Source organism: Salvelinus namaycush, chromosome 24 (genome assembly GCF_016432855.1).
Source record: "Salvelinus namaycush isolate Seneca chromosome 24, SaNama_1.0, whole genome shotgun sequence".
Taxonomy (NCBI): domain Eukaryota; kingdom Metazoa; phylum Chordata; class Actinopteri; order Salmoniformes; family Salmonidae; genus Salvelinus; species Salvelinus namaycush.
The window spans coordinates 12,962,141-12,981,568 of NC_052330.1; the positions used below are offsets into that span (position 1 = coordinate 12,962,141).

General features: G+C 41.4%; 4 protein-coding genes across 5 annotated transcripts in view; 2 read left to right on the forward strand and 2 right to left on the reverse strand.

Annotated features, from left to right (window-relative positions):
* LOC120019294 (cation-independent mannose-6-phosphate receptor-like) overlaps window positions 1-7,783 on the reverse strand; it is a 34,915-nt gene extending 27,132 nt beyond the window's left edge. Inside the window, exons 1-2 of the mRNA XM_038962598.1 lie at window positions 7,641-7,783; window positions 6,286-6,425 (exon numbers count right to left, since the gene is read on the reverse strand). Coding sequence (XP_038818526.1) covers window positions 6,286-6,425; window positions 7,641-7,783 — 283 coding nt within the window. The remainder of the gene's footprint in view (window positions 1-6,285; window positions 6,426-7,640) is intronic.
* Window positions 7,784-8,418: 635 nt separating this feature from the next.
* On the forward strand, window positions 8,419-10,838 carry LOC120019436 (uncharacterized protein C1orf198 homolog). Its single transcript, XM_038962725.1, has 4 exons — window positions 8,419-8,773; window positions 9,230-9,280; window positions 9,394-10,080; window positions 10,306-10,838. The coding sequence occupies exons 1-4, from the start codon at window positions 8,468-8,470 to the stop codon at window positions 10,360-10,362; spliced, it is 1,101 nt and encodes a 366-aa protein (XP_038818653.1). The 5' UTR covers window positions 8,419-8,467; the 3' UTR covers window positions 10,363-10,838.
* Window positions 10,839-11,582: 744 nt separating this feature from the next.
* LOC120019726 (C-type lectin domain family 11 member A-like) lies at window positions 11,583-13,478 on the forward strand. Its single transcript, XM_038963145.1, has 4 exons — window positions 11,583-11,790; window positions 12,052-12,151; window positions 12,252-12,443; window positions 12,563-13,478. The coding sequence occupies exons 1-4, from the start codon at window positions 11,680-11,682 to the stop codon at window positions 12,961-12,963; spliced, it is 804 nt and encodes a 267-aa protein (XP_038819073.1). The 5' UTR covers window positions 11,583-11,679; the 3' UTR covers window positions 12,964-13,478.
* selenol (selenoprotein L) lies at window positions 13,346-19,344 on the reverse strand. Of its 2 annotated transcripts, none has more exons than XM_038963142.1 (9): window positions 19,157-19,344; window positions 18,713-18,791; window positions 18,447-18,500; window positions 18,281-18,326; window positions 18,029-18,153; window positions 16,615-16,729; window positions 15,956-16,078; window positions 15,679-15,816; window positions 13,346-13,944 (listed from the first exon to the last, which is right to left on the reverse strand). In XM_038963142.1, the coding sequence occupies exons 1-9, from the start codon at window positions 19,260-19,262 to the stop codon at window positions 13,810-13,812; spliced, it is 921 nt and encodes a 306-aa protein (XP_038819070.1). In that variant the 5' UTR covers window positions 19,263-19,344; the 3' UTR covers window positions 13,346-13,809. The 2 variants fall into 2 exon arrangements, with proteins under 2 accessions (XP_038819070.1, XP_038819069.1); XM_038963141.1 differs by having other exon boundaries at window positions 18,029-18,156.
* Between the last annotated feature and the right edge of the window lie 84 nt (window positions 19,345-19,428).

Genomic DNA, 19,428 nt, shown 5'->3' on the forward strand with positions numbered 1-19,428 from the left:
CATTTTAATCCCCTTACTGCACCATACTTTATCGCTCATATATCATCAGATATCTGCAGTGTCATACACTAAAGCTATTCAGCAGAGCCTAAAGCCGACAAATTGCCACTCAGCTGACCCAGTAACATAAATTACTAGAGGTGACCTGGAAGATGATTTTTTGTTCAATTTTACTTCTATTTTTTCTCAAACAATAACAACCATACATAAACAAAAAGACAATGAACAGACGGATACAAATTTCAACAAAAATCAATGACATCACACCTGCTCAAACCCACATGTTCCCTCCGCAAGCATACACATCACGTATCTCACAACCACACTCCATCTCATCCTTCCCCTGGAACTTTCCTGTAGCTGTAGCACTCTATGTCATATGCCCATAAATTGCATTGTTCTATTTTCCTCCGTAGCCCACAGCTTTCAATATTTAAATACAACTACATTTGATTAATCCACTGTTGTAGTGATGAAAGATAATTTGATTTCCAGTTTTTTGAAGTAGAATTATTTTCAAAATCCTTGACGAGAAAAGTATGGTCTACCCCATTGGATATCTCACTGCACCCTCATATGCCATGTCTTAAAATATGCAGTTAGAGGGATTAAAAGTAAACTTGCATTGTAAAACTTCTGACAGCCAACTTTCTAACTCCGCCCATAACTTTTGGACTTTATAACATTCCCAGAAGGCATGAATTATTGAGTCATTGTTAGTTTTACACTTAAGACACGACTCTGCCGTTGTGCTGTAGAATTTGTATAATACATTCTATACATTAGTTTATACTGGATTAAGAGTACATTTTCGTTAACTGTAATTACATTAGTTATGTTCCAACACTCCCTCCATCTTGTGCCTATATCAGTTCTTTTTAAGTCTTGATTCTAATAGTTTATATTTTTTTCTAAGAGATTGTCAGTTGGATAGGCTCTCTGAAAGGTTTTGTTAATCTTACGTATGATAGGAGTATCTTTATCGGAGTCAAATAGGATTCCCTCAACATTGCTCTGATGTCCAAAAGCTATCAGGCCAAAATCATGATTTACAACATTTAAAGGTGTAATATGCAGAAATCGCTCCACCATTTCCTTGTTGCTAAAATTCTAATAGTTCCCCTTTCAGTTTGTGACAAAACCAGCAAGTATAGTGTAGAGAATCATTGTACCATCTAAAGCGCTGTGAAATATAGCTGGTGTTCAAAACCGAAAGTAAAAGACTCAAAAAAGAAACTTAAGAATGGGGCGCATAGAAATAGCGCACATAGAACAGATCTACTGCTTTTTAGAGTTGCTTTCAATTACAATGACAGATCAATAACTCACATTTCTATGTGAATTTGGTCAAGCTGCCCAAAAAGTTGCATATTGCAGCTTTAAGTTGCATATACTTGAAAATGTCTACATTGGACAGTCCAAAATGTATTTTTAAACCTGTCATGGAAATTGTATTTCCTATTACCATGTAATTTACAGTTTCTATACCTTTAGTTTTCCATGTGGGCCAATTTATCGGTGAATTCATAAAAGCTATCCAAGGACTGTTCTATAGGGGTGTGTTTTTAGGGAGTGATATTGGTTCTTGTAGAATCTGTTTCATTTTCTTCCATGTTGTTAACTATGAAGTTGTTAATTATCTTAGCTCCACTCTTTGAAAATCTACACGCGAAAAGATTCTGGGGATGAGCATGCGCATCATCAATACATACCCATTGTTACTCTTTAGTGCATTTAACAATAAATCACAAGTAAAAGCCTTGGGCGGCGAATTGATACAATTCTAAATCTGCAAGGTTAAAACCACCCTCAGATTTAGGCACTTGCAAAACTTTCCTATTTATTATTTGAGTTTTATTTGCCCATTTGAAGTTTGTTATGGATGAGTATACTTTTTAAAAGAATGTCTTCATGGGGTAATAAATATAAAAACTTTGTGAGCCATGCCATTCTAAAAGAGATTTGTTCTACCTGTAAGATTTATCGGGAGGTTATTCCATTTAATTAGATCTGCTTTCGTGTTGTTGAGTAATGGGATAAAGTCATTGTTATAAATTTGGTTGTTTGTTGTCACTTATTAAGCATCCTATGCATTTCATATTTTTTGTGATCCACTTAAAGTATTGCTGTAGGTCATGAGTAATTATTTTTCATATATATATGAATACACTGCTCAAAAAAATAAACACTAAAATAACACATCCTAGATCTGAATGAATGAAATATTCTTATTAAATACTTTTTTCTTTACATAGTTGAATGTGCTGACAACAAAATCACACAAAAATTATCAATGGAAATCAAATTTATCAACCCATGGAGGTCTGGATTTGGAGTCACACTGAAAATTAAAGTGGAAAACCACACTACAGGCTGATCCAACTTTGATGTAATGTCCTTAAAACAAGTCAAAATGAGGCTCAGTAGTGTGTGTGGCCTCCATGTGCCTGTATGACCTCCCTACAACGCCTGGGCATGCTCCTGATGAGGTGACGGATGGTCTCCTGAGGGATCTCCTCCCAGACCTGGACTAAAGCATCCGCCAACTCCTGGACAGTCTGTGGTGCAACGTGGCGTTGGTGGATGGAGCGAGACATGATGTCCCAGATGTGCTCAATTGGATTCAGGTCTGGGGAACGGGCGGGCCAGTCCATAGCATCAATGCCTTCCTCTTGCAGGAACTGCTGACACACTCCAGCCACATGAGGTCTAGCATTGTCTTTCATTAGGAGGAACCCAGGGCCAACCGCACCAGCATATGGTCTCACAAGGGGTCTGAGGATCTCATCTCGGTACCTAATGTCAGTCAGGCTACCTCTGGCGAGCACATGGAGGGCTGTGCGGCCCCCCAAAGAAATGCCACCCCACACCATGACTGACCCACCGCCAAACCGGTCATGCTGGAGGATGTTGCAGGCAGCAGAACGTTCTCCACGGCATCTCCAGACTCTGTCACGTCTGTCACATGTGCTCAGTGTGAACCTGCTTTCATCTGTGAAGAGCACAGGGCGCCAGTGGCGAATTTGCCAATCTTGGTGTTCTCTGGCAAATGCAAAACGTCCTGCACGGTGTTGGGCTGTAAGCACAACCCCCACCTGTGGACGTCGGGCCCTCATACCACCCTCATGGAGTCTGTTTCTGACCGTTTGAGCAGACACATGCACATTTGTGGCCTGCTGGAGGTCATTTTGCAGGGCTCTGGCAGTGCTCCTCCTTGCACAAAGGCGGAGGTAGCGGTCCTGCTGCTGGGTTCTTGCCCTCCTACGGCCTCCTCCACATCTCCTGATGTACTGGCCTGTCTCCTGGTAGCGCCTCCATGCTCTGGACACTACGCTGACAGACACAGCAAACCTTCTTGCCACAGCTCGCAATGATGTGCCATCCTGGATGAGCTGCACTACCTGAGCCACTTGTGTGGGTTGTAGACTCCGTCTCATGCTACCACTAGAGTGAAAGCACCGCCAGCATTCAAAAGTGACCAAAACATCAGCCAGGAAGCATAGGAACTGAGAAGTGGTCTGTGGTCACTACCTGCAGAACCACTCCTTTATTGGGGGTGTCTTGCTAATTGCCTATAATTTCCACCTGTTGTCTATTCCATTTGCATAACAGCATGTGAAATTTATTGTCAATCAGTGTTGCTTCCTAAGTGGACAGTTTGATTTCACAGAAGTGTGATTGACTTGGAGTTACATTGTGTTGTTTAAGTGTTCCCTTTATTTTTTTGAGCAGTGTATATTTTTTAATCACGTACATTTTATATCCTGATATTTTAGACTATTCCGAAAATTATTTAACAAGGGGAGGCATTGACTTTACAATATTAGTCACGTATATCAGGAGATTGTCCGCACATAAGTTTTGTTTATATTCATGCTTACCAATACATGTTAAGCTTGGGTCCTGTCTAATTCTTTCTGCAAGCGGTTCAATTGCCAGTGCAAGAAGGGAGAGAGAGGACATCCCTGTCTCGTACCCCTTTCTAAAGCAACTTCATCAGGTAATGTATTATTTGCATGCATTTTTGATTCAGGATATTTAACAAATATTTTTATGACATGTATTATTTTAGCCGGAAAGTTTAATGCTTCCAAATAATGAATAAAAAAAGGCCACTCCACTCCAACGCATATTATGCAAGGTCAATTGCCTGCATGGAAGCAACCTGGTGGAATTCAGAGCAAAGCTGTGTGAGAGGATTTCTAAGCATGCGAATTGTCTGTTCCATGCTTATCAGTGATTCTGTGTTCCATAGCATGAAGTCACAGTCATGTGAACAGGCAGCTGCTTGGGTTCCCCTTTAACCTCTGATTATTCCTACACAAAAGACAGGTTAGTCGCTACAGTAGTTATCAGCATTAGATCTGTCACAAGAGCCCCTTCCTGTCCTACTCTCACACTGAGAGATTGTCGAGTTGAGACCATTGTGTCATATCAGCTGCAGGCATTTATCTCATGTAGACTTTAATCATGAGGTCACACGACCCAACTATTTCTTCCTGAAAGTGACCTAACTCTGATTTGTCACTGAGCGAAGGTCATGACCAAGTGCCCCAGGCCGGGACGTAAAGTCATCATGTTTTGGAATAGTCTAGCCCAGTAGCCCTGTTCTCTGACATGGTCTTCTTACAATGTACATTCATTCATACAGGTTCCTTTGAGCTTTAAAAAAATGTATGAGTCCATGTAAACCACCAAAGATTTATAGCTGAATCAGCTAGCCTATATTTGACGAGCAAAACCACTTCTCTGAAACGCTTAGCAACATCAGCACTAAAGTGAAGCAAGGCTAAGTACCAAGCTGTGTGATTCAATTAGTTTGATATCAGTGCTTCCTCTGTTTACAGCAAAAGCTGAGGATAAGGCTCCTGTGTTTTCAGTTTGAGGATTTTATCACATTCATTACAAATACTACAGGAAAAGCCAAGCTTCTGTCATCATTGAGGATGACAGATAAACTCCCAGTAAAAGGTAGCCTACGTTTTAAGTTGTTTCACTGACCAGAGCTTACTCTTGACATATAATCATTAAGCAAACTTGGTCCTTTATCACAACTTGTGTCTTCGTGGAACAGCATTAAACCGACACATCACTGAAACAAATAAACTGAATCAAAGGACATTATGACTTGACTGGCATCTGACTGGAAGCCTTTAAGGCCCATCCTTACAAGGTGTTCATGTTGCTAATGCTGACCCTTACTGTGTCCTGACAGCAACATCTCCTACAGTGATCTATTTTCCATCAGAAAAACATTGTGCCTTGTCAGCAGGGCAGCTCATCAGATGCCAACCTCACTTAATGAACCATCAGCACATCCTCCTGACAGAAGCAGAGCCCTGTACTAGACTTTGGGCCAGTCCGTTAAAGTGCGACCAATTTTGGCGGGAGCAACTACACTACCAGGCAGCCGTATTTGACATGAAACAGGTGGCAGCCCAAGCCGGTAAACAGGCAGAGCTAATTGAGATAGAAATTCAATTTAACACAGCATTGCCAAAATGGAGATGGCTTTTACGAAATTCGGGCCCATGTTACCCACCCAGAAAAATGATGGATTACAAATCAACCCGACATATGGAGAGTCCTGCAAAAACATTATTGGTACCATCGTGGACACTATACGGGAAGAGGGTAAGTGCTATCCGGGATCCTTGGGACATCCCTACTCTAAACCCTAACCCTAAAAGCAAGTTGATTAGTTTTTCTGAGAGGAGATTAAACATTTATTTAGTTATCCAAGTATAAGTTCTGTCAGCATGTTTCCTTGTTACAACATTAATATTATTACACTGTTTTGTATTGTTAGTTTTATGATTATTAGTTATATTAGCTGAATGCAGTAATGGATAACAGTTTATAGTTGCACTTTTAAATACAATAAAGGTTATGTTTTAATCACCTATATCAATATGGTTGCTGTTGCACTTTTGAATAATTATTAAATGTTGTTTTTATTCTAATGTCTTGCTCAATCTCTAGTGATGCGTTCTACATCATCAAGGTAACAACTGACGACAATTAAGAATGATAGGACAGTCATTAGCAGGAAAAAAGAGAGTTTTTTTTCTGGTGCTCCTAAATGTTGTCTGGTGTGCCTTCCTTTTTCCAGTTTGGAAAAATTATCATGTAGAGCCTTGCTTAGGGCCAAGAGTTTTCCCACAGCATAAGTTACCAGACCAGGAAAAACTCTGGAGCCTTCTAATGAGCTACAAAGGCCTGTTCCCAGTTGGTCCTGACCAGATCACCTTATCTGGGAAAACTACTGTTCCTAAATATACTCACCCACTGACTGATTCTTTTGACTGGTGAGGTTGCGGGCACAGACAGCACTACCGGCTCCACATCCTGTGTTAGGTGAGGAATCACAGAGCTTCAGTGTGTATTTCACTTTGCTGTCCCGGTCTATAGCCTCCCATTTGTAACTTGAGCAAAAGTGGAGAGAAAAAAAAGAAAAGAAAAATCACATGTAGAAATTCATTTGTAAACATTCACACAATCTCAAAGCTTACAATAAAGCACACATTTTACTGTTTAGTTGTCCATGTGTCCTCAAAATATGGGGGGACTCTTCCTGGGGTCCAAACAGAAATCAAAACACAACAAATAAAATACATAGCACTACATTTACATCACAATTTAGTCATTTAGCAGATGCTCCCATCCAGAGGGACCCACAGCTAGTGCATTCATTTCAAGATAGCCAGGCTAGACAACCACGTATCACTCACTACACAATACAAAATACATACAAAGTGTCTCATAATACCCTGATCAGCCAACTGACTAGAGACACCACCTTTCTATAAAAAACTGCCTTGTCAAAACTGGACCAGGAACTACGCTTGCCTAATAAAATCAGACTTTTAATACCAATTGGATTTTAGATACAGTCAAACAATACACTGCAACATCGTGGGAATGAGCCTTACAAGATAGAATGTTGAATACAATTACATTTGAACTTACTCTACCGGTTGTCCTTCAGCTGCTCGACATTTGAGACAGAAATGTCAAGTTCAGTAGGCCTACTGGCGCTCTAAAAAGTCGGGTAAACAATATTTTCATGTGGATATTTTATCACTTGGCACATGCACAAACCAATGTTAACACCTGTTAGTATGCATGCATCGCGTGCATGTACCTCTTGCGCACCTACCTTCCGTCATGAGCAAACATCTTGATTGCCACATAAATATACCAGCGTTTTGAAGTTGGTTTAATAATCATATCCTGTGGATATGTGTCTAATTTCGACTAGCTGAAGGACCATCACCACAGACAATAGACAAAGTTCAAATATAATTGTATTCAACATTCGTGTCAGACGTGCGTGGTGTTGCCTACACAATTGAAGACATCGCCACATTTCGTGACTAGGGTTACAACAGATGAGGAGCTGCTGGCAATGGAGACAGACAGACATACATACACATACATACATACATACATACATACATACATACATACATACATACATACATACATACATACATACATACATACGGAAACATTGTATAATTGTACTGTATCACTCTAAATGCACTGTATAAGCTGCGTTTGTAGCTAAATACACTTTCCATTTGCTAAGAAGCTTTATACGCTCTTGTTTATTGCCATGAGAGCGAGCAGTGCCTTACCTGCAGAGGTCTTGGTACCACTGGCTGACATCAGAGCCCGTTGTATCCGAGGGAAATGTAACCAGGACCGTTGTGATCGACACAAGTAACGTTACAACGATTTTCCAAGGCGCAGCCTTGTTACAATTGCACGGCGAGTCCATGCTTTGTATCCAGTATTATAAACTAGACTCTAGAGCACTATGTCCGACATCATACAGCAGAAGTCCTCGGGTAGTCTTACAGGAACTAGGTGAATCACATGATAAACTCAACACGCGAAAGAAGACGTCACGTGGTATGACCTTCCATGAGTCATCGTGAAAACATATATTTGAATTTAGAGCACAACAAATGTCTGGAGGAACAAAAGACAGCCAAATGAAATGGGGTTAGAATCACAAGTCATCTATGCTCTTTTTGTATTCTCAGAGCACTACAAAATGAATACTAGACAGTCCATCATCAGCCTTTGATGTTGCGCTGTTACACTTTTTCCATTGTGTTATTTATTCCTACCGTAGAACTAGCCCAACTGGACACTAGATGTCGCTAATATTCCTTATGGACTACCGTAGAACAAACATTTCTACAGAGCGAGATGGCTGAACTGCAATTCAGCCACAGAGTTTCTAAATCTGTCTTTGGTGTAGCTTTAAATGATCCACTGTTTGTTGCGATGAATGATTTTGAGAAACTACTTCCTCTCCTAAAATGCACATAAGGCATTGTTTATTTCTGGCGCCAGATGGCGCTTGCACATCCGTGAAATGATGTTTACATGCAAACGTCATCAATGACTGCTCCATTTCAACGCCCACAGAGAGTACTGTACAGCTGGTAGAAAAATGACTGCGGCGTCGATGGAAGGGGCCGATGTCCATAGGATGGAGCAGAAAAAGTTGGAGTATTTCTCATCCATCAACTCCATGGCCAGGAAAATAATGCAAGAAAGGGAGAACATTAAGGAGAGACATGGATCCGATTGGGAGAAAATGACACCGAATGAACAAGACAGCGCAATCGACAATGGAATGATGGACCCCCATATTCGTGCTCGATATGCTATGCATAGGGTTGACCGAGAAGAAGTAATTTGTTATCCTAAATTACTCATTCAGACAGGACAGAAAATAGTCCATTTTGGTGACGAGGTATGGACTTTTACCCCATTTGCATTGGTAGCCACATATATTAATTTTAGAGAATTAGCTACGTTTTCTTGCACGATTCCAGCTAGTTAAAATGGCTAAAGTAGCATGCTAGCTAGCCACGACGAATATTTGGGCTGGTGGTAAACGTCACACCAACAACACAATGCAAGAGAGCGAGTTGGATCAGATGGCAATTTTCATCATGGTCTTTGCCATCCCCATGGGAATAATTATTTATACGATACCATGCGCTGTCTGATTTTGACAAAGCTGGGGAAATAGACATTTATGTTTTGCACTCAATTCGCTGGATTATCAAAATATTCAGACAGCCAGGTAGTACAGTCCTACAATCCAGTAATCTGATTTGCAGACTGTTTCTGCGTGTGAAGAGTAGTGGTTTATCACGAATCATCACACTTTTACGAAAACATCTGTTTTTGTGTTCAATTTTAGGACATAACTTGGCAAGATGAGCACTCTTCCCCATTCTCCTGGGAGACCAAGGTGCGTATGACTGTCCTTCATGTTTTCTTCTATCATTCACAAGATTACCTTAAATTGATGTAGGACTACACATTTTATTTTTTGTCAACACATCATCTCCCCTCATTTTACAGAGCCAGTTGGACTTCAACCTGACAACAGGTGAATCTGTGCAGGGCATCTCCTCTTCGACAGCTGATTACAAGCCAAGCAAAGTCACCCAGAGCAGCCAGCTGAGCAAGGTGACCCAGAGCAGCAAGGTGTCCAATGGCGAGAGCCTCGGCCTGGGTAGGAAAGAGGAGTCCTCCTCCTTCTGGAAGATCAGTGCTGAAAGATCCAGGCTGGAGGGTGAACAGGCAGACTTCCACTCACTAACCCCCAGCCAAATCAAGTCCCTGGAGAAGGGGGAGAAGCCACTGCCCTCTTATCTCCGTCAGGAGCCCACCCCCAAGGAGACAGAGGACACTCCACCTCCACCACGAGTAACCAAGCAGCGAGCCACCAGGCCGCCTGCGCCTCCTCCCCCTGTACCCATCAGTGTGCCCCCCCTAACAGCCATAAGTGTGACCCCTATGAGCGTGACCCCTACCCCTGCTCCTATCAGTGTGTCATCCACAGTGGCTGGCTGGGAGCGTGCTCAGAGCACCCTCCCCTCAGTCAGCAACACAGTGGAGGAAGTTTTCACTTCAGGGCTAGCCAACAAATCCCCGGGGCTGCCCACCAAGTCCCCTGCCCGCTCAGGCAACACTGCCAGAGACAGAGAGGAAAAGGCTGCTGCTCAGACTGAGTCGCAACTGGCCACCAGTCCCACCTTCGCTCAGGTGAGTTTCTGGAACAACCTATTGTGAGCGTCTGCTAAATGACTAAAATGTAAATGTTAAAACTGATCAAAGATATTTTGATCCAGAAAAATTGGCAACAGCATTTACCTGTGTATTAACAGTCTAATTACTCTACTAACAACATTGAACTAACATGTTACATAGTACATTTACTTCAAGTTGTGTGCTCAGTTCTAATTGAGATTTCCTATTTTCTCCTACCAGTTTAATACCAGCAGTAACCTCCTGAAGACCGGATTTGACTTTCTTGACAACTGGTAACAGCAGCTTCAAGCAACATAACTTGAGTGACTGGATCAACTCAACACTAGAAGGACCCTTGTGATGACCATTTTAATACATGTATTAAGGAAAGCCAACTATTGAACTGACCATGTCTATTTATCTTAAATGGCTTGTTATGGCATATCTCACTACATGCGTGCTTTTGTTTCCCCACTGCCAGAACCCCCACCTTCCAACTGTTTCTCTACCTTTATTACTCAGACCTTGTATTAGTGCTAAGCATTACAGTAGTGTACACTAATGAGAAGCACTCAAATTGGTATGTTTAGGTAAGCCAGCATGTTAAGTGATTTATACCACTTGCAATGTAGATCTACAACCATTTTACAATACGAGAGTACTATTTTACTGAATTTTGTATGTAAACTATATTCATTGTATCATAATATGCTATATTGCACTCATGCATTTTGAAAACACAGATTCAAAGCAAATAAATGAAATGGAACCAGGTCATTGTTCAGGGATGAAGTTATTTTTAGACACAGTGACAATATCAGTCCACCATGTGGCAGCAGAAAACTTGTGGGTTCAGTTGAGAAAATCTCTAAATCCACAAATAGAGAACGAACTGTGAACTATCAATTATTGCAAAGGGCAAATGTTTCAACAGAACTTCCCTTGCCCTGATGAAATTGAGATGTAAAACCAGCAAAGCATCAGACCTATAGGTACTTTATATCTCTGTTGGTCAAGTTCCTCCAATCAGAAGTATATACTGTCAAAGACATGCATACGGAGGATACTGCAAATCCTATTTTTGTATTGTACTGAGTTATTCTCTCACAGCAATCTGAACATTTCAGTTAAGCCACACACCCAGCCCTTTCAGTGTCTGGCTGTAGCCACATGCTAGTAGACCTAGCTAGCTCATATCCAAGTCCTGGGGCCTGTGGAATGTAAACTGATTTGTGTGGCATTTTAACTGGCGTTCCTCATGTCTGCCATGGCTTCAGCACATACATTGACTCTCATTTTCCCTGCAATTTAATCACCACAACCCTGCCTCTATGATTTATTTCCATTGGCAAAGCCTCGCAGGTTAGCCCTAATAAGACCATTAAATGTGGACTGTAGGAACATGTGTGCCACCAAAGGTCCTTCTCTGTAAAAGTACACTTAATACAAAGCGTGGAAGTGGGAGGTGATAGGAAAAACAAAGAGATTTCCTGTTGTTGGGGTGGTGCGCTCAGGACAAGTCAGAACGACAGAGTGTGGAGGGAGTGAGATTGAAAAAGTGAGGGCAGGACAGAGGAGGGATACTGAGGAAAAACAACGTTATTACAGAGGAAAATGGGAATAGCAGCCGTCCTAGTCACCGTCGTGTGTATGTGTTCACTCAGCTTGAGTGCTCCGGACGGCGACACCAAAGTTGGAGATCCTGTCGATGCAACACCAACTGAGGTGAGTATTCACTTGCACATTTTGAGCTAAGACATCAAATCAGTTGAGGTACAGCAGCACCCTGCACATGAACACAAATAGAGTACTGTAACATCTTCATGATATTGTCATAATTACATGGAAACCCCTAGACTGGTTTTATGTACTTTTAACTCGTGTCTTTTTGTGGAATAAGTATAACAGCCTCACCATTATAAAGACAATCATCAAAGGAGCAAAGGAGTATCGATTCCACGGTTTACTATTAACGGTTTCCTTCAGATTCCAGAGACTCAGGGGAAACAGGCAAGAGGAGATGTACCGGAGGAGCCAGAGCCAACCAGTCCTGTCTCGGACTTTGACAACACATACAACTATATTTGTACGTCTGCGCAAAATCATCAAAAGTATATGCTACACACTGTACAAATTATTGCTGAGTTGTCAGACATTAACATCTTGTGAGGTCTTCTCTTGCACAGTGTCCAGGCTGTCAGCGATGGATCAGGCCATCCACAGGCTGAATGTGGGCCACTATACACTGGACGTGAAGGTGACCCAGCTGGTGGACAGAGTGTCCCAGCTGGACGGCACCATTGGGGAGGTACAGGACACCATGCAACAGATATCCCTCCTCACCAAGGAGAACCGCAAAGAGATTGGCCGCTTGGAGGGTATGTCTTCATATACCTCCCTTTTCCTCTGTTTAGTTCAAATGTTTTACAATGGAATACTGAAAAACAATGACAAAATCATGAAAAAGGAAAGGTGAAATGTTTCCTCCACTTCCTAGGATGTCAGAAGGGCCGGCGGGTGGGATATAAGTGCTATCTGATCTACCGCACATATGAGACGTACCCAGGTGCAGCTCAGAAGTGCATGGAGCGGGGCGGCAGGATGGCCATGCCTCAGGACAGGAAGGAGCAGGAAGCCCTGGCAGACTACGTCAAGGCTTTCTTCCAGCCAGGGAACTGGCCTGTGTGGCTGGGCATTAATGACCTGCGCTCTGAGGGACTCTACCTGTTTGAGGACAACACACGAGTCACCTACTTCCAGTGGCGCAAGCACTTCCTCTCCAGCCAGCCGGACGGTGGCAAGCGGGAGAACTGTGTGGCCATGGCGTCAGATGATGGGGACTGGTGGGACAACTATTGTGACAGGAACATGTATTACCTCTGTGAGTTTGATGCCTGATCCTTTTTCTTCAAAAGTATCAGAAATTTCAGAAAAACAAATCCAGCCAAGCTTGACGACAACTTTGAGTGGATAGTCTATCGTGAGTAGTTATGCATCTTATATATTTCATGTAAAATCTTTTTATTTTTTTAAAGCAATAGGGGATGTCGCTGATCTACAAAGAAAATGTTAGTTTACTAGCTGATGGTGCTATTGTTGAATAATAATCCACAACACATTTAACATACTGTTCACAATATACTGTACACAAGTTAGACAGATGGTGCTCATATTAGTCCACACTGAAAAAAGAAACATACGGAACTCATTACTCACAGCAAGCTAAGCCAGTCTCTTTGGCTGAATACTTTGGATCGAAGACTCACACAATTGTTTTTATTATCAATATATTTATTAAAGGTATCATGATTAAAAGTATACCATTTATTACTGTACTTTTTCACAGTTAGTGTAAACCCAAGAACAGCATAGTTCTAGTACAAATATTGTGCAATAAAATATTTGAAAAGGTTCCTTTTTTTCACATGATCAAGATCTGGATTATTTTTACTCAGTTAATGATTATTCTTAAAAATCATAATTAAGTTCTGAATTAATTTAAATAAAATGTCAGTAAACATTAGAATCGACAATCTTAGAATTCAGTCAGGAATAATAGCAGTAGCACAGCACTGATCCCTCAGCAGGAAGGGAGGTTGTCATTGACTTGTGAGTTGCCATCAGACACTGCTCTTCATGAGGTCATGAGTGTGACCAGTGTCTTCATCCACATAAGCCAAGGTGGTGCGCTTCCTCTGAGGGGTCAATGCCATGTCTACTCAGATGGAGTGAGTCACTACTACATTAGAAGCTGGTAGGACGGCCAACAGATGAGATGGTAGCCACCATCTGTGCTACTTCAGGCCTGTCCATTGGATTCTTGCAGGGATGAGAGAAGAGCACTGTCCCGCCTTCATCCAGGACAAAGTCCCCGCCCATCTGAAATCATATCAAAAACTGAGTTAGAATGAGGACATGGATTATACAAACCTATCCCAAAATAATTGGGCATTGTATGGATACTTTTCTAAGAGGAAATATTTTGTGTGTTTAATGTATAGCTACTGTAGGTCGTATCTTAAGTAGGATTAAATATGTTCAGTTAGATATCTGAATTAGAGGTCGACTGATTAATCGGAATGGCCGATTAATTAGGGACGATTTCAAGTTTTCATAACAATCGGAAATCGGTAATTTTGGATGCCGATTTTGCAGAATTTTATTTAATTTATTTTTACACCTTTATTTAACTAGGCAAGTCAGTTATGAACACATTCTTATTTTCAATGATGGCCTAGGAACGGTGGGTTAACTGCCTTGTTCAGGGGCAGAACGACAGATTTTTACCTTGTCAGCTCAGGGATTCAATCTTGCAACCTTACGGTTAACTAGTCCAACGCTCTAACCACCTGCCTCACAAGGAGCCTGCCTGTTACGCGAATGCAGTAAGAAGCCAAGGTAAATTGCTAGCTAGCATTAAACTTATCTTATAAAAAACAATCAATCAATCATAATCACTAGTTATAACTACACATGGTTGATGATATTACTAGTTTATCTAGCGTGTCCTGCGTTGCATATAATCGATGCAGTGCACATTCGCGAAAAAGGACTGTCGTTGCTCCAACGTGTACCTAACCATAAACATCAATGCCTTTCTTAAAATCAATTATGACATAACATTGAAGGTTGTGCAATGCAACAGGAATATTTAGACTGATGGATGCCACCCGTTAGATAAAATACGGAACGGTTCCGTATTTCACTGAAAGAATAAATGTTTTGTTTTCGAGATGATAGTTTCCGGATTCGACCATATTAATGACCTAAGGCTCGTATTTGTGAGTTATTATGTTATAATTAAGTCTATGATTTGATAGAGCAGTCTGACTGAGCGATGGTGGGCACCAGCAGGCTCGTAAGCATTCATTCAAACAGCACTTTCGTGCGTTTTGCCAGCAGCTCTGCTGTTTATGAATTCAAGCTTATCAACTCCTGAGATTAGGCTGGTGTAACCGATGTGAAATGGCTAGCTAGTTAGCGGGGTGCAAGCTAATAGCGTTTCAAACGTCACTCGCTCTGAGACTTGAGTAGTTGTTCCCCTTGCTCGGCATGGGTAATGCTGTTTCGAGGGTGGCTGTTGCGATGTATTCCTGGTTCGAGCCCAGGTAGCGGCGAAGAGAGGGATGGAAGCTATACTGTTACACTGTCAATACTAAAGTGCCTATAAGAACATCCAATAGTCAAAGGTATATGAAATACAAATGGTATAGAGAGAAATAGTCATATAATTCCTATAATAACTACAACCTAAAACTTCTTACCTGGGAATATTGAAGACTCATGTTAAAAGGAACCACCAGCTTTCATATGTTCTCATGTTCTGAGCAAGGAACTTAAACGTTAGCTTTCTTACATGGCACATATTGCACTTTTACTTTCTTCTCCAACACTTTGTTTTTGCATTATTTAAACCAAATTGAACATGTTTCATTATTTATTTGAGGCTAAATTGATTTTATTGATGTATTATATTAAGTTAAAATAAGTGTTCATTCAGTATTGTTGTAATTGTCATTATTACAAATACATTTTAAAAATCGGCCGATTAATCGGTATCGACTTTTTTTGTCCTCCAATAAATCGGTATCGGCGTTGAAAAATCTGAAATACCTGATAGAAGTCTTCCAGGAAACGTGGTGGGATGTCAGGAAACTCTTGGCCTAACACAACATACTCTGCATATTGAAGCAAGGAGTCGAAATTCATCACATTTGAATAGGAAGATCCCAGGCCAAATGCCTTGTAAATCTGAAACAGAGAATATGTATCCAGTTGTCTAAACATTGGCATAACACTGAGTACATAAAAGCTTTACATTCAGCTACCAGAGGTCAATAGGTCATGATCAACCCTGAGTGACCCTCTATAGTGGCAGCACACCTCTTACCTTCCTCTCTGGGTCAAGCAGCATGTCGTACTTGCAGCCCGTCTGATCTAGCCAAATCTGAGCACCTTCCCGACAGCCAAAGGAGACCACCAGTACCCGAGCTGACTGAGAATCTAGAAGTCCCTGAAAATGAAGGATTGGCATTTGAAAGAATGTCTGTGTTTCGAGTGCTCTTGTGCAAATCATTTTATGTACTCAAGTACTCGCTTGTTAGCATATAAAATGGGTCTGAAATGCAAAATAAGTTTGTGCTATGCTATCGGTTGTTCCAATTAGGTCTACTGGTTGTTCCAATACACAACTGAAAACTAAATGTAAAATGTTTTCACTGCATTTTACATACTCCACAAACAATAATCATCTTAGAGATTGACATTTTGTCAGTGCTTATCAATTCAACATGCTAAATAGTTGCATTTGTACATTGAGTACTTGTATTTGATTATTAACAATCGAAGACAAACCTTGAATCGAGTACTCAAACATATTTGAGTACTCGTGCCCATCCCTACTGAAGATACATAGTACAATAGGGGCACTGACACTAGGCTGCTAGAGGACGTTACAAGTTAAGGGCACTGAAAGATGGTAGGTGATGTTACATGAAATCAGAAGCACTGAGAGATGATAGGAGATACGCTCCTCTCAGATTGACTGACCTGTTGGGTCGCAAGCTCAGCCACATGCTCGCGTCACGGTAGTCATCCAAAGTGTCGGATCAGGACCAGCAGCAGATTCTCCCCTTTCCCAAAGTACAGTCCCAGAGTCACATTCCTGCACAACACAACAACATAGGGTCTGTTTGGGTAATTTCTGTCTAAATAGCAGACACGATTTTCTCTGTAACTTTCTCCTAGTTCTTCGGAGAGTTTATTTAAAAAAAAAATACACTTCACAAAAATATAAACGCAACATGTAAAGTGTTGTCCCTGTGCTTCATGAGCTGAAATAAAATATCCCCAAAAAATGTCATACGCACAAAAAGCTTATTTCTCTTATTTCTTGTTTACATCCCTGTTAGTGGGCATTTCTCCTTCACCAAGATAATCCCTCTACCTGACAGGTGTGGCATATCAAGCAGCGTATTAAACAGCATGATCATTACACAGGTGCACATTGTGCTGAGGACAATAAAAGGCCACTCTAAAAATGTGCAGTTTTGTCACACAACACAATGCCATAGTCTCATGTTTCGAGGGATCGTGCAATTGGCATGCTAACTGCAGGAATGTCCACCAGAGCTGTTGCCAGAGAATTGAATGATCATTTCTCTACCATAAGTCACCTCCAATGTCATTTTAGAGAATTTGGCAGTACGTCTAACCAACCTCACAACCGCAGACCATGTGTATGGTGTTGTGTGGGCGAGCAGTTTGCTGATGTCACATTGTGAACAGAGTGCCCCATGGTGTTGGTGGGGTTATGGTATGGGCAGGCATAAGCTATGGACAATGAACACAATTGCATTTTATCAATGGCAATTTGAATACACAGAGATACCGTAACGAGATCCTGAGGCCCAGTGTCGGGCCATTTATCCGCCACCATCACCTCATGTTTCAGTAAAATGCACAGCCCCATGTCGTAAGGATCTGTACACAATTCCTGGAAGCTGAAAATGTCTCAGTTCTTCCATGGTCTGCATACTCACCAGACACCCATTGAGCACGTTTGGGATGCTCTGGATCGTGTACAACAACGTGTTCCAGTTCCCGCCAATATCCAGCAACTTCGCACAGCCAGGCATTTAAGAGGAGTGAGACAACATTCCACAGGCCACAATCAACAGCCTGATCAACTCTATGCGAAGGAGATTTGTCATGCTGCATGAAGCAAATGGTGGTCACACCAGATACTGACTGGTTCTGATCCATGCCCCTATCCTTTTTAAAGTTATCTGTGACCAATAGATGCATATCTGTACTCCCATTCATGTGAAATCCATAGATTAGGGTGTAATTAATTAATTTAAATTGACTGATTTCCTTATTTGAACGGTAATTCAGTAAAACCTTTGAAATTATTGCATGTTGCGTTTATATTATTGTTCAGTATCTATCTATGCTGACTCACTCTCCACTCCTGGCATCTGTGAGGGGTGTATCAGCACTCAGATTCTGTGAAGTTGGGCCTCCTGTGAGCCGTTTGTCACTTGTCTTCAGCTCAGTATCTATGCGGTCCAGAAAGGCATCCCATTCCTCCTTCAGGAGCAAAAGCACACACACACACACACACACACACACACACCCTCATCTCTCAAGTCTTTCCAAGGGTACACCTCAACCACAGGTAACAATGGACCATTGTGCAGACTGGAAGACTAACCTCCAACTGCAGGAGCTCCTCTACTTGCTCTTGCACCTTGGCATGGCTGGTGAAATATTGGGAGAGAGAGGTGTCTGTCAAAGAGAGGTGTCAGTTTCATCTAAAATAACATTTGTCTGCAGATTTGTGGTCACACAGTTCTTTGATACTTGATCTTCAAACTCACTGATAAGACTTCTTCCACAGGTCTTCAGCATCGATCCTCTTCTTCACACCAATACTAACAAATGTTAACAAAATTATTCAGCAGAATTGAACCAAAATGACCCCAACCCTCAGTATGTCAGCAAAACAAATGAGGAAAATAAAATAAAGTAGGCCGAACGTCTCTAAAATGCACCCACCTGTTGTAGAAGTTGGTACCACAACGTCTCTAAAATGCACCCACCTGTTGTAGAAGTTGGTACCACAACGTCTCTAAAATGCACCCACCTGTTGTAGAAGTTGGCAGCACAAGTCATTAGTCCAAATAAAGTTGTAATTTTATTTGGGACAAAATCTTCAATGGAACCTGAGGAATGACAAAGTAACAATGTAGCCAGCTGATTGTGAAAATGTCAGTGTTGGCAAATGCATGACAGGGCTTAGTTCCCTATTGTTCAATTATTAATCCCCAACACACTCTCATACTTAAAAGAACATGCCCTGTAGGCTACATGTAATGTATCAGATGATTTCAGGGGGATAAAAAAATAAACTGATGGTAGCAAAATTCACTCTAGTGCTTACAGACACCACACTGTCAATATTAATAGCTATTTATAGTCTGCTGCTCTTGGCTCACTTTACAATTTTGCGTAGGTTACATGTGACAGTTAGCTAGATAATGGAACAAGATATCTACAGAAATACTGGTAGTAACGTTATATACTGTACCTGCTGCTTCTTGCTTGCCATTTTCAAGTAGGATTCTTCCCATAGTATTCAAGGCTTTTAAACCATAAATAAGAGTATCCTCTGCCTCACTGATATCTTCAGCCATGTTCGGACCCGGTCAGGCTCCTTCAGCAGAGCAGAATCACTAGTGTTTAACTGCTACTGTGCAGCAAGCAAGCAAACCATATCCTTGCTTATTGAACACCACATGACTTGGCTAAGGGATGGTGGTTTACAGTATTTAGGAGCACTTGTGCGACATCTGCTGACCT